This window comes from Erpetoichthys calabaricus, chromosome 5, assembly GCF_900747795.2.
Source record: "Erpetoichthys calabaricus chromosome 5, fErpCal1.3, whole genome shotgun sequence".
Lineage (NCBI taxonomy): Eukaryota > Metazoa > Chordata > Cladistia > Polypteriformes > Polypteridae > Erpetoichthys > Erpetoichthys calabaricus.
In genome coordinates this window covers 53,411,771-53,426,604 of record NC_041398.2, presented here as the reverse complement: position 1 = coordinate 53,426,604, position 14,834 = coordinate 53,411,771, and the positions used below count along the sequence as shown (strand labels likewise).

General features: G+C 44.0%; 1 protein-coding gene across 1 annotated transcript in view; it reads left to right on the top strand.

The window, feature by feature from the left end:
• Positions 1-14,834, top strand: part of LOC114652745 (matrix metalloproteinase-21-like) — a 47,289-nt gene that overhangs the window by 13,810 nt on the left and 18,645 nt on the right. The window contains exons 3-4 of the mRNA XM_028803062.2: positions 3,600-3,739; positions 9,982-10,123. Coding sequence (XP_028658895.2) covers positions 3,600-3,739; positions 9,982-10,123 — 282 coding nt within the window. The remainder of the gene's footprint in view (positions 1-3,599; positions 3,740-9,981; positions 10,124-14,834) is intronic.

The following is a 14,834-nucleotide window of genomic DNA, read 5'->3' as shown; positions in this document are numbered from 1 at the left end:
AGGCTCTGCTTCCTCATTGGAAGGCATGTTAATGGGATCAAGGAGGTCTTCGAAGTACTCCCCCCACCGACCCACAACATCCCGAGTCGAGGTCAGCAGCGCACCATCCCCACCATACACAGTGTTGACACTGCACTGCTTCCCCCACCTGAGACGCCGGACGGTGGACCAGAAGGTCCCCGCCTTCGGCCACTACCCAACTCACACTGCACCCGACCTCCTTGGCCTCTCCCATAGGTGGTGAGCCCATGGGAAGGGGGACCCACATCGCCTCTTCAGGCTGTGCCCGGCCGAGCCCCATGGGTGTAAGCCTGGCCACCAGGTGCTCACCATCGAGCCTCACCTCCAGGCCTGGCTCCAGAGGGGGGCCCCGGTGACCTGTGTCCGGGCGAGGGAAAATGCTGTCCAAATTTTGTATTCATCATGGAAGTTTTGTTGAACTGCACTTTGTCTCATCCCTCACCTAGGACCAGTTTGCCTTGGGTGGCCCTACCAGGGGCATAAAGCCCCGGACAACAGAGCTCCTAGGATCATTGGGACATGCAAACCCCTCCACCACGATAAGGTGGCGATTCGAGGAGGGGGTGACTATGTTTAACACTGTAATTAAAAGTGATTAATCTTGCTATCTTTCCATCCCCTCTTATAAATTTATGATAAGTTAAATGATTTCAACTCACACCTGATCCCATCATTACCCTCTCAAAACATCTACAAGTCTAACAAAAGCCTGTGTGTGTGTGTGTGTGTGTTTTTAATAATAAAACATGATTCCCACAATCGTGCACAATTCTCCTGACTTGAACATAAAGCATTTCCATACTTGACTTCTGGCATTTTTCTTTGTGTTGTGACAGAGCTCTGTCATCACCACTGTGAGCCATTTCCATATATAGCTTTTACTCATGTTTTTCTCACATATTGTACTATTTGTCTAATTCACGCACAAGTGCAGTACTGACTTTCATTCACTACTGTAAAAAAAAAGCTAGTACTGTTACATTATTGGAATTTTGGGATCAGCTTGGTTCTTGTGATGCCTATAATCTCAAGGTGACTTTGAGTTGCAGAGAGAGGAGGTTTGAGAATGACTGTATTTGTGTGTATACATAAAACAACTATTCAGAGTATTTGGCCTTTTAAAGTTATTAGCTCCAGATTCTGTAGTTTGTCAGGAAGATTTCTACACCAGGTGAGGAATGACTAAGATACCAACCAGTGTGACTGGCATCTGAGTGGTGAATTGGATGCTTGTAAGTGTAGTGTACCAGAGTACCATGTGCCAAAGGTCAGTGATTGACTTTGTATTAGCAGTTAGTATTGTTCCGTGTAGAGCACACTGAATTTCTTATTTGTGTAACTGTCAAAACCAAAATGTCACCACTCTCCAGCAGCATGATAAACAAAAATGCATTAAATACATAATTCCGTTTAATTTAATAGAAAATATAAATCAGATAATTTGATGCATTTCTTACCATGGGGAAAAGGGTTTGTGAGGACTTCAAAAGACCCATAAAGCTGGTCTGGGCCTTCACTAACCAGTCATGGAACAGTTCACCCCAAGGTGACAAGTCCCAACACTACTACCTGCAGGCTGCGGCCCACTTGGGCCTAACAATGGGAAGCTTGCTGTAAAGTTCAAACTATTACAAATGTCTTGAAGTGCCCAACAAGGGACATATACCATTGAAACTGTAGCTTATAAAAAAGGCAAAGATGAATCTTTGTAAGTTAAACATTTGTTAACAAAAATAGAAAATATACCAAACATGTTCAAAAGGATATGCCCACAAGGTAAATCTAGTACACAATCTGAAAGCACTAATTCGAGAGCGAAACTGAGAAGTTCTAGGAGGTGAAAAAGACAGCAGTTGCAGAGTTGTCGAAAGCAAAGGCCCATGTGTGATGTGTGAGGCCCATGTGTGATTTGATGAAGCAATGGAGAAAGACTTTTTGACAGCAACTAACAGATTTTGGTAAGCCATTTAACGAATGACTCTGAAAGGATACTGGTTCCCAGGATGTGCCAAGGAAAGGTGGGATAATGTTGGCCTTAATTGGGGATACTGTTGAGAGGTGGAAGAAAACTTTGGGAAGCTCTTGACCAGATGAGTATACCCTCCTAGCAGGAGGCAATGCCTGTGGATGGGTAGTTCTCTGCGGTCAAGTTTGCTGAGGAAGTTTAAAAGCCGATTGGAAATGGTCAAAGCCCTGAATACTGTAAGAGTGTTTTGGCCAACATGACTCTTCAGTGTTGAATGGAAGGCAGTGACAAAGTCATATACAAAGAGATCATACTTCTTAATCTTTGAGCATGTTGCTAATTCTTCTTTAATGTCTAGAATATACGGTACTCTTTCACTGTTATGCTATGTGAAGAAAAGTCTAGACCGTGTATTTTCAATTTGCTGAGTCCATTTCAAAGTTGCAGGAGGTAGAGAGTGCAAGATAAGATTCCGCTCATCATTGCTTATAAGGCAGTGTAATATTTATGAATTTGTGACTTCTTTGCTTTACTTTGATATCCTGTCCATACAAATTATGAACAGTAGAGGAGACAAGACTCACTCGATGCTCACACTGAATGGGCTCAAACTAATGCCAAGTCTAAACACAAGTATCACTGCACAAACACTAAGGACTTAAATGGCACACAGCTGTGGCCCAAGAACCTCACACTCTTGTAGCATGTTCTAAAAGATCTAAGGGGAACATCCAGTAAAGGAAAATCTACAATATGATCACCATGTGATGTTTTTTAACAAAAAAATATAGAACTTTACATGAAAAAGGACACTGGTATCTACTCTGCTGCCTGATGTCAGGGTGGACCATGTAGTCCAGTCAGGTTCAGTCTCAAGAAGCAGTGTGTAGCTGTCTTGTGAGGGGCTGACCATCTGCAAGGTGAAAAGTGAGTGCCATCTGCAATGCCAGGTGACTGCCAGTCAAGACAGATGCCAAATTAAATTCTGAATTTACACATTTTTTCAGTACATGCCATTAAATGCATATAATGAATAACAAAAAATAATAGTAATAGTTAATAAAATAAAAATTTAAATCAGTTGAATGAGCAGCAAGGTGGCACTTTAATTATTGCTGTTATCTTATAGATCCAGGAAAAGTTTTCATGTTTGCCCCGTATCTGGGTGGCTTTTCCTTCCGCAGCCCTCAAAGGTGTGCAGGTCAGGTTAATTGGCGATTATAAACTGCCCTTTTTATAGGTGCAGGCTTGTGTGGGCCCTGCGATGAACAGGCACCCAGTCCAGGGCTGTTTCCTGCCTTGCACCCAGTGCTGCTGGAATTGGCCTTGTGACCCTAAATTAGATTAACTGGATTTAAAAATGCTATTCCATCTTATCAGATGAATGTAGTATTAGTTACAATACCTTGGGAATTGATTTATATTCTTCCGCTACGACATGTATTTTCATAACAGTGCACACTGATTTTCTTATTACTACTGAGATTACAAGCATTGCTTGCAGTTATGGTTGTGCATAAATATGATATTGTTACCAGTGTATTACAATACTTTAAAATATTACAACAGAGCCAAGATATTACATTAACAATATTACTCACTCTAATTACAGGAAAACATCTTGGGTGCTCCCAGGTGTTCGATGGCACAGGACAAGTGTACGCACATGCTTGGCACCTCGGAGATGTTCATTTTGATGATGATGAACACTTTGTACTACCAAAGAATGATCAAGGAATAAGCCTGCTAAAGGTAAATCACTTCAAAGTTTTTGAATGCAGTGCTATGCCTGTTATTCATTAGAAGTTGTGTATTATTTAATATTATGTTGCCATACAGTGTTTGTAATGAATTGGAAGAGTGGATGGTGGCTCATCCTGGATTGTTTCCTGCCTTGCAACCAATGTTGCAACCCTGAAATTAATTAAAGAGGTTTGGAAATCAATAAACACGTGTTTCCTTATTATACTTTACATTGAGTACATATAGTACTGTGTGTTAAAAAGAAAAATTAGGATAAGCAGCAGGGCAGAACAGATCATTCAGTTCCAAGTGTACTATGTTTTCATTAAGGCAGATTTGTACTTTATCAACAGAAGTTCTCCAAGATCACCATTAAAGTGAAATAAAGCCAAGCAAATCAGTGACCTAAAAATTTGGAGGTCTACAGTACTTCTGTTACAGCAGAATCACCTCAGTCTGAAATGGTGGCAGTCTCTCGGGATTATTGTCAGATTTAGTGAAAAGGCCACATGCTCATAATTTTTAAGGATGAAGTGCTTGGCTTTACATTACTACAAAAAGCATAAAAATATTCTGTATTCATTACTAGCTCTCCCCCACAGCTCCACCCACGTAGTAGTGAAACAGGACAGACTTTAAAATGATAATAATAATAATTTGTATTGAGAAGAATTTATATTGATAGCTTTCATTTCCGAGGGCCTCTTGATATACAATATTTTTGGTTTTGCTATCAGAGGCAAGAATGCAGCTGTGATCTCTTTGCCAAAAAAGTAAAAAGTTGGCAAAGTATCTCTGGCCAAGCAGAAGGTAGGTACACTCCAACATCAAACGTTACCACTGTATCTGATCGTGTTCAGCTCTGATGGGATAGTGTCCCCCGTGTGGGGAGAAGAGTACGTGGCCGTGATATCTCTGCCAATGAGCAGGTACCTTCCAAAACACACGTGGCTGAGATCTTTCTCTCAAAAACGTCAAACATTACTCTTTAACAATCTCTAGATGATAATGTCCGATGAACAAACAGGTATCGCTAGCTAAGTGGACACGTGGTGAGAGGTAGAGCGACTCAAATGGAGGCTGGTGTGTGAGAACTCTTTAGGAGTTCTTTGCTGTCCAGTGTTTCCAAAATATTCCACCTTTCCAGGGATGCGTGTACCAATCACTGTCTGAACAACAGGAGCAAATGACCTATCCAAAATCTTGGTAAAGTTAGGAGTAGTTTCCTAAATTAGAAAAACTGATAAAATGCTTTCACTCCTACTCCCAAGAGCTGGACCAAATTTGAATCATTCTAAGATTGTTGAGCGAGTTTGGACTGTTTTTCTTACTCACAGACACTTGATAAACATGGACACTATTCTCCAAAATATAAATTCCTTGATATAAGTATACATGAAAGCAAACTTCATATCCTGTTTTGCAGGCAGCATTTGTGATCTGGAAAAGTATTAATTCCAACCTCACCCATTCTCCAAAATGTGCATACTACTTACCGTCTATAGCAGTTGTGTTAAACCAGACGAATAATGAGTTACTGAATGTAAAGCATCTTCAGGTTATTACTGCAGGGCAAACCAAAGCGTTATCTGTTGAGCACTCAACATTAAGTTCCTGGTAAGAGAAGGCTTTACACCCTTTTAAATAACATTAAATCAGAATGACAGATTGACAAACAAGAATAATTTAAAAATCTGGATTTTGTTCGGCAGAGTGCAGCCACATTATCATCTTCCAGTCAATGTGTTGTGATGTTTGCATATTTTCACTTTTGTTCACCTCAGGCCCATTCCTGTTCAGGTTAAGCTAACTGGCAAGCCTACATTGGGCTGATATCGGGATATGAATAAGAGTGCCATGCCCTGTAATGGTCTGGCCTTATGTTTGCTGGTGTCATGATAGGTTCTGGCCCCTGTTGGTTCACAAAATGGGCGAATGACATTCGTTTGCATATCTCTATATATATAAAATCCAATGTCTGTCTGTCTGTCTGCTTTTCACGAGAGAACTACTTAACGGATTTAGATTGGGTTTTTTTCTATAATTTGCTGGAACATTCCGGTTGATTTTGCGATGCTATGATCATGCTATGTACCATAGTTTGCTTACGGTACCAATTTATTTGTGCAAATCCGAGACAGATGCAGAGGGCCGAGGGGAGGAGTGCGGGGCCCTCCTCACTTACGCACCAGCCTCGGGCGGACGAGAGATCTACTTAACAGATTTAGATCAGGTTTTTTTTATAGAATTTGCTTGAACATTCTGGTTGATTTTGTGACTTCTCTCATCACGCTAAGAATCATAATTCGCGCTAATCAGAGACAGAGGCTGCAGGCCGAGGGGAGGGGAAAGCAGGAGTGGGGAGTCGGTCTACCTCTGTGTTTTGGAGTGTACCTTGCCTCAGTTTAAGCTAGCGATACCTTTTTGTTTATCCATCCATCCATCCATTGTCTCCCGCTTATCCGAGGTCGCGAGCTTGAGCAGAGATGCCCAGACTTCCCTCTCCCCGGCCACTTCTTCAAGCTCTTCTGGGAGAATCCCAACGCGTTCCCGTTCCCAGTCGAGAGACATAGTCCCTCCAGCGTGTCCTGGGTCTTCCCCGGGGCCTCCTTCCGGTTAGACGTGCCCGGAACACCTCACCAGGGAGGCGTCCAGAAGGCATCCTGATCAGATGCCCGAGCCACCTCATCTGACTCCTCTCGATGCGGAGGAGCAGCGGCTCTACTCTGAGCCCCTCCCGGATGACTGACCTTCTCACCCTATCTTTAAGGGAAAGCCCAGACACCCTGCGGAGGAAACTCATTTCAGCTGCTTGTATTCGCGATCTCGTTCTTTCGGTCACTATCCATAGCTCATGACCATAGGTGAGGGTAGGAACATAGATCGACTGGTAAATTGAGAGCTTCGCCTTGCGGCTGAGCTCCTTTTTCACCACGACAGACCGATGCAGCGCCCGCATTACTGCGGATGCCGCACTGATTCGCCTGTCGATCTCACGCTCCATTCTTCCCTCACTCGTGAATAAGACCCCGAGATACTTGAACTCCTCCACTTGGGGCAGGATCTCGCTCCCAACCCTGAGAGGGAACTCCACCCTTTTCCGGCTGAGGACCATGGTCTCGGATTTGGAGGTGCTGATTCTCATCCCAGCCACTTCACACTCGGCTGCGAACCGATCCAGAGAGAGCTGAAGATCACGGCCTGATGGAGCAAACAGGACAACATCATCTGCAAAAAGCAGTGACCCAATCCTGAGTCCACCAAACCGGACCCCCTCAACGCCCTGGCTGCACCTAGAAATTCTGTCCATAAAAGTTATGAACAGAATCAGTGACAAAGGGCAGCCCTGGCGGAGTCCAACTCTCACTGGAAACGGGTTCGACTTACTGCCGGCAATGCGGACCAAGCTCTGGCAACGATCGTACAGGGACCGAACAGCCCTTATCAAGGGGGCCGGTACCCCATACTCTCGGAGTACCCCCCACAGGATTCCCCGAGGGACACGGTCGAATGCCTTTTCCAAGTCCACAAAACACATGTAGACTGGTTGGGCAAACTCCCATGCACCCTCCAGGACCCTGCTAAGGGTATAGAGCTGGTCCACTGTTCCGCGACCAGGACGAAAACCACACTGTTCCTCCTGAATCCAAGGCTCGACTATCCGACGGACCCTCCTCTCCAGGACCCCTGAATAGACTTTTCCAGGGAGGCTGAGGAGTGTGATCCCTCTGTAGTTGGAACACACCCTCCGATCCCCTTTCTTAAAGAGGGGGACCACCACCCCGGTCTGCCAATCCAGAGGCACTGTCCCTGATGTCCATGCGATGTTGCAGAGGCGTGTCAACCAAGACAGTCCTACAACATCCAGAGCCTTGAGGAACTCCGGGTGTATCTCATCCACCCCCGGGGCCCTGCCACCAAGGAGTTTTTTGACCACCTCGGTGACCTCAGTCCCAGAGATGGGGGAGCCCACCTCTGAGTCCCCAGGCTCTGCTTCCTCATTGGAAGGCATGTTAATGGGATTGAGTAGGTCTTCGAAGTACTACCCCCACCGACCCACAACGTCCCATGTCGAGGTCAGCAGCGCACCATCCCCACCATATACAGTGTTGACACTGCACTGCTTCCCCTTCCTGAGACGCTGGATGGTGGACCAGAATCTCCTCGAAGCCATCCGAAAGTCGTTCTCCATGGCCTCCCCAAACTCCTCCCACGCCCGAGTTTTTGCCTCAGCAACCACCAAAGCCGCATTCCGCTTGGTCTGCCGGTACCTATCAGCTGCCTCCAGGGTTTCACAGGACAAAAGGGACCGGTAGGACTCCTTCTTCAGCTTGACGGCATCCTTCACCGGTGTCCACCAACGGGTTCAGGGATTGCCGCCACGACAGGCACCGACCACCTTACGGCCACAGCTCCGGTCAGCTGCCTCAACAATAGAGGCACGGAACATGGCCCATTCGGACTCAATGTCCCCTACCTCCCTCGGGATGTGGTCGAAGTTCTGCCGGAGGTGGGAGTTGAAGCTACTTCTGACAGGGGGCTCTGCCAGACATTCCCAGCGGACCCTCACAACACGTTTGGGCCTACCACGCCTGACCGGCATCCTCCCCCACCATCGAAGCCAACTCACCACCAGGTGGTGATCAGTTGACAGCTCCGCCCCTCTCTTCACCCGAGTGTCCAAGACATGTGGCCGCAAGTCCGACGACATGACCACAAAGTCGATCATCGAACTGAGGCCTAGGGTGTCCTGGTGCCAAGTGCACATAAGAACACCCGTATGCTTGAACATGGTGTTCGTTACTGACAATCCGTGACGAGCACAGAAGTCCAATAACAAAACACCGCTCGGGTTCAGATCGGGGGGGCCATTCCTCCCAATCACGCCCTTCCAGGTCTCACTGTCATTGCCCACGTGAGCATTGAAGTCTCCCAGCAGAACGAGGGAGTCCCCAGAAGGTATGCCCTCTAGCACCCCCTCCAGGGACTCCAAAAAGGGTGGGTACTCCGAACTGCTGTTCGGTGCATACGCACAAACAACAGTTAGGACCCGTCCCCCCATCCGAAGGCGAAGGGAGGCTACCCTCTTGTCCACAAGGGTAAACCCCAATGTACAGGCTCCAAGTCGGGGGGCAATAAGTATACCCACACCCGCTCGGCGCCCTTCACCGGGGGCAACTCCAGAGTGGTACAGAGTCCAGCCCCTCTCAAGGAGATTGGTTCCAGAGTCCAAGCTGTGCGTCGAGGTGAGTCCGACTATATCTAGCCGGAACCTCTCAACTTCGCGCACTAGCTCAGGCTCTTTCCCCTTCAGAGAGGTGACATTCCACGTCCCAAGAGCCAGTTTCTGTAGCCGAGGATCGGACCGCCAAGGTCCCCACCTTCGGCCACCACCCAACTCACACTGCACCCGACCTCCTTGGCCCCTCCCTGTTTCACTACTACGCTGGTGGAGTCAGTAATATGTGAACCTGATCTAGCAGTAGCTGGTATTGTCATGTGGACAGAGTATAGTGAACTTTTTACTTGCCAACCAGACAAACGTGCAAAATATTACATGGTAAACAACAATATATTAAAGTATATAATTTTGTTTCATTTAACAGGCAACACAATCAAACTTGCCAGTTATATTCTTTACTGCTGTGTGCATACCACCATCTATTCAAGAACATAGATAAACATCCATCCATCCACTTTCCAACCTGCTGAATCCAAACACAGGGTCACGGGGGTCTAATGGAGCCAATTGCAGCCAACACAGGGCACAAGGCAGGAACCAATCCCGGGCAGGGTGCCAACCCACCGCAGGACACACACACACCAAGGCCAATTTAGAATCACCAATCCAACCTAACCTGCATGTCTTTGGACTGTGGGAGGAAACCCATGCAGACACGGGTAGAACATGCAAACTCCACGCCGGGAGGACCCGGGAAGCGAACCCAGGTCTCCTAACTGCGAGGCAGCAGCCACCATGCCGCCCTAGATAAACATTAATTTGCTAATTGTACATAGTATATTAACCAAATGGATGCAAATTTTGGGGTCAAGAAAAACTTAAAAATAATGGCTAAGTCAAAAACCTTAAATGTGTTTTATTATTAAAACATTTCTTAACATTTAGTAAAAAAAATCTGAAAAAGCCGCTAAGCTCTTGAATGTGAACAAGTCATCAGTTTCCTGTTTGAAGTTGTTAAAAAGCTTGTGGTGTTGGCTTTAAATTGCAGTTCTAACTCTGTGTTATACAGGTAGCAGTCCATGAAATTGGCCATGTCCTTGGACTTTCCCATATCAACAGGCCAGGGTCAGTGATGCAGGCCAATTATATCCCCGAGGACACAAACTTGGAGCTTGACTGGATGGACAGGAAAGCGATTCAGCAAATCTATGGTAGGTGCTCGAGATTGAAGATAGACATGTGTCATGTTTGAGTATTTAGACTAAACCATCAACCATATCAAAATACACACTTACTTGGAGACCATACCCATGAAGGAGATGTGTAACACTCTATTCAAACACTGTTATATACATCTCTAACAGTACTATTTATATCTCTAAGATGATAAGATTAGAACAGGCGACAAACATCAAAATGAAAAAAACCATCAATACATAATCATTATCATTAATACATAGACCACTATTGTTAAGGTGTGATTCTGATATTTTAACTTGGGTGCCAAATTCATCATTTGTTATACACACACACACTTTTCATGCAATATTCATGCTCACATAATAAACCAAATCCTAGAAAGTCAGAGCTTGGGTGCATTCACTAAGCACACTAGACACCCACATGCATCAAATTCATCTGTGTAAAGAAAAATAAATCAAAATATCAAGTGTATATTAACTCCGTGTGATAATATCTTGGGAATGAGGTATAGTGTCTGAACAATAAATCACATAAATGTTGAGCATATGTTTCTACGAAGGCTATCCACATCACTGTATTTAACAAAAAACAACATGGATAGGCTTGCTCAGAAATAAAATTGTACCTTCAGACGAGAACTTGAGTCTTTCTGCTGCTCTGCTAAATACCAGTATCACCTCCTGCTACAGCTGAAATATGGCTCCATTTCTTCCTCCTGTTGATCTTGTGTGATCATTTTATCAAGAAGTAATCTCACACGGGCAGCAGCACACTGGTTTGGAAATGTACCAAATTAGGAGTCCTTGCAAAAACTTTTAAAAACTATTCAGTTTACAATTGGTTACACTCTGAATCAACATATACATACAGTATACATAATAAAAACAATTAAAACAACTTCTAAAGTAAAACATCCAGAGAAAATAAAAGACCAGAATCAGAAAATAATTGGAGTTTGCATGTTCTCCCCGTGTCTGCGTGGGTTTCCTCCGGGTACTCCGGTTTCCTCCCACAGTCCAAAGACATGCAGGTTAGGTGCATTGGTGATCCTAAATTGTCTCTAGTGTGTGGGTGTGTGTGCCCTGTGGTGGGCTGGTGCTCTGCCCGGGGTTTTTTCCTGCCTTGCGTCCTGTGCTGGCTGGGATTGGCTCCAGCAGACCCCCGTGACCCTGTTTTAGGATATAGCGGATTGGAAAATGACTGACTGACTGACTTACTAACTAACAGAAAATGAGTTTAAAGATTCCTGAATATAATCAAGATTTGGATTCTGATGTTAATACCAGTTCCTGAGTAGAGTCAGGATTCACATACTGATACCACTGGTGACGACGTGGTAATTCAAACTATAAAGTTCTGAAACTTAACGAAATGTAAGCATTGTACATGTCATACTTTAGAAGATATTACTAATATCCAGAAATAGGTTAAACATGTACTCATACAAAAGGAATCACCTCCCAAAGAGAAAGTAGTCTTCCAGGGAACTCTGTATTTATTAAAATAACATAACACTGAGCCCACTGGCATCCATCTTGCACAGAAGCAAAGTCAAAATCCAGTCTTAAACATATTTGTGTATGGACAACTTTCATATTCCAGATAATGCTGATTGACACTTCTTAAGTTTAAAAGTATGTGGAATGGGGAAGAGTCAGTGCGAGGATAAAAATCCAGCGTTGAATATCCATCTATTATCCAACCCGCTATATCCTACCTACAGGGTCACAGGGGTCTACTGGAGCTAATCCCAGCCAACACAGGAAACAAACCCTGGGCAGGGTGCCAGCCCACTGCAGGGCACACACACACACACACCAAGCACACACTAGGGACAATTTAGAATCGCCAGTGCACCTAACCTGCATGTCTTTGGACTGTGGGAGGAAACATGAGCACCCGGAGGAAACCCACACAGACACGGGGAGAACATGCAAACTCCATGCAGGGAGGACCTGGGAAGCAAACCCGGGTCTCCTAACTGCGAGGCAGCAGCGCTACTACTGTGCCACCGTGCTGAATATTACAACTGTTAATTACATAGGAGTACTTCATGCAGTGAGAAAGTACTGGTTTTATCTTCTGGATCTGTTACCACCACGTGCACCTCAATTTTTACAGGTGGTCCCCTGCAAACCAAAAACAATCCCAGTGCTCATGTCCCTGCTGTCTTTGGCTAGTGGTACTTAGGGGCTATGTTTCAGATTAATGTATCCCCTCTTACTTATGAACGTATCAGTAGCATATTGTTAACAAGCACTGTAGAACTGATCAGTGTTGCTCTATCATAGATCCAGCATCCTGGGTTCAAATCACAACCATGGTCTTTGCCATTGTGAAGCTGACCTTTCCTCCCATATCTCCAACGATGTGAATATTAGGCAGATAGTTCATTCTAAATCGACCTTAAGTGTGAAAGGAGTGTGGGTGTGTGCATATGTGTAACCGACAATGGACTGGCAACCTTGTTCAGGCCTACTTCCTGCTTTGAGCTCAGTGTTGCTAATATAGTCACTCATCCCTGAACTGGCACATGGGGTCTTGAATTGAATTATGTGGGCCTAAAATGTATGTATTTACAATAACTGAAGCCAACATTGCTTTCAAACTGTTTAACTGCACAGCTTAGATCAGGGGTCTGCAATGTCATCCATAGAAGCTACAGGATTTTTCTCCAACCATATGTCTTATCTAGCTTTGTTACTGTGCTTTGCCCTGGAAATTTCCTAAGACAATGGACCTTGATTATAGTTCTGAGGTTTAACCAGATATATTAGAAGTACAATGCAAATAACTGAATACTTTTCCATATGCACATAATATTTGTTGTTGCAGTTTGTCCCCCCTAGGGGCTAAAGGTGTTAGCTTACTGGCGTTCCTTACTCTTGAACATCCATCCATCCATCCATTTTCCAACCCGCTGAATCCTAACTACAGGGTCACGGGGGTCTGCTGGAACATGCTACATATAATTGCACATGAGTAAAACATTCCTACCGTAGATCATTTCTTGCTTTTCTAGTTAGTTTAGTTGATGGTCACTGCAAAACATCATTTTAGAAGAAAGAGTATTCTTTTAATTCAAACAGGTAATTAGTAAATAATGGAATTTTGGGAATAAATGCAATTTCACCTTGTAGCAGATCCTGTAAAGTGGGAGCTTCCATCAGATTTGAATTTAATGCTTTGATCTGTAATCTTGTTCTGTTAGAAAGTTTTGGAGAATTTGGTTCAAAAGCAGTATACACTGATTTGTGTTCTCCTTTAAATTATTATTGTACATACAGCATTGATGTTTACAGGGTGCACATTAACAATGCCCAAAGAATAAACTCAATGTTTTAGGCACTGTGCAGATAAGAACAGGTGAAACCAAATATTGTGAACTACAGTGTCCATCTCCTCTGTGTTCTGTTCATGGAGGGACCCTTAGTGAGCTGTACAAGCATTTAAACTGACCAAGGCCTGCAGTCGTTCCTGGCTTGTGTTGTACATAGAGCCTGAAGTGGGCAGTTTCTGCTTTGCGAACTGGACCCTATTGGCACATTGCAGTCTGACCTGCAAGGGAACACCTTAGTTCACTGCAATATTGCATGTATTTTACCACCAAGCCAACACCAAACCCCTGTTCTTTTAAGTTTATGTATATAAGAACACTCAACAATCTAATCCAACTGGAATTTTCATAGGGAGTGCTGTGCGTATCCAAAGAGGCTACTTGCTAATTATGTCTTCTTTGCATTTCACTTAACTACAGTATTTCACATCTCATTTTTCAGGCAGCTCACCAACTCGTCCCATTTCCCTGGGCCATTACAGGCTCAGCTTGGTTAGTAGCGCTGCTCTGCTTGCTGCTTTCATCTGCATGAACTACACACCTCATTTCTCTGAAAGCAAAGAAAGGAAGCAGTGCCTAAGAATACCCCACTCTGTAAAGATTTATTATCGACAAATATCAAGAAAAAAAATGCACATGTTGGTTAATTTTGTTTTTTTTTCTATAATGTCACCAAAGTCCATCAAATTGGTCAAAGCTTTTTTCAGAATTTGGGGTACTTACTTTTTCTATTGGGGGGGTTATCCCTAAATATTGATATATCAAAATGTCCTTTCTTAGCAGCTACCTGCTCGCCTGGATATACCACCGTACCAAATCTGAGATTTTTAACTAAACAGTGTGTGATGTGCCATCTGTTGGAGTGACAAATGCAATGCATTTTAGTACTACAGTACACTCATTGCAAAATACACTCCAATAGGTGGTGCACTGCAAACATTAACTCTAAGATCTACATTGATAACTTGGATTTCAACCCATATTATATGGGTAGTACAGCTAGTGTATATATTATGATGCAGAAAAATACACACAAAATAGGGATGATTATAATAAGATAAAATAAATCCTGATCCAAATGTACACCATACCAGCCTGTGACACTCCATCTTCTTGCCACCCTTTGTCTCTCTAGCAGCGTATCCTAACCACGAAGTGATCCTTTCTTAAGGCTTCACTTCCTGACTCAAGACTTAATAAGCTCCAGCAGGCAGCATCAACTTAAACATGGGATCTTACCCTACCAAACCTTAACTTCAAGTCACTAATACAGTATTTGATTGAAATAGCTAATTGACCCTAATATTAAGAAATAGATAGATACTTTATTAATCCCAAGGGGAAATTCACATAATCCAGCAGCAGCATACTGATACAAAAAA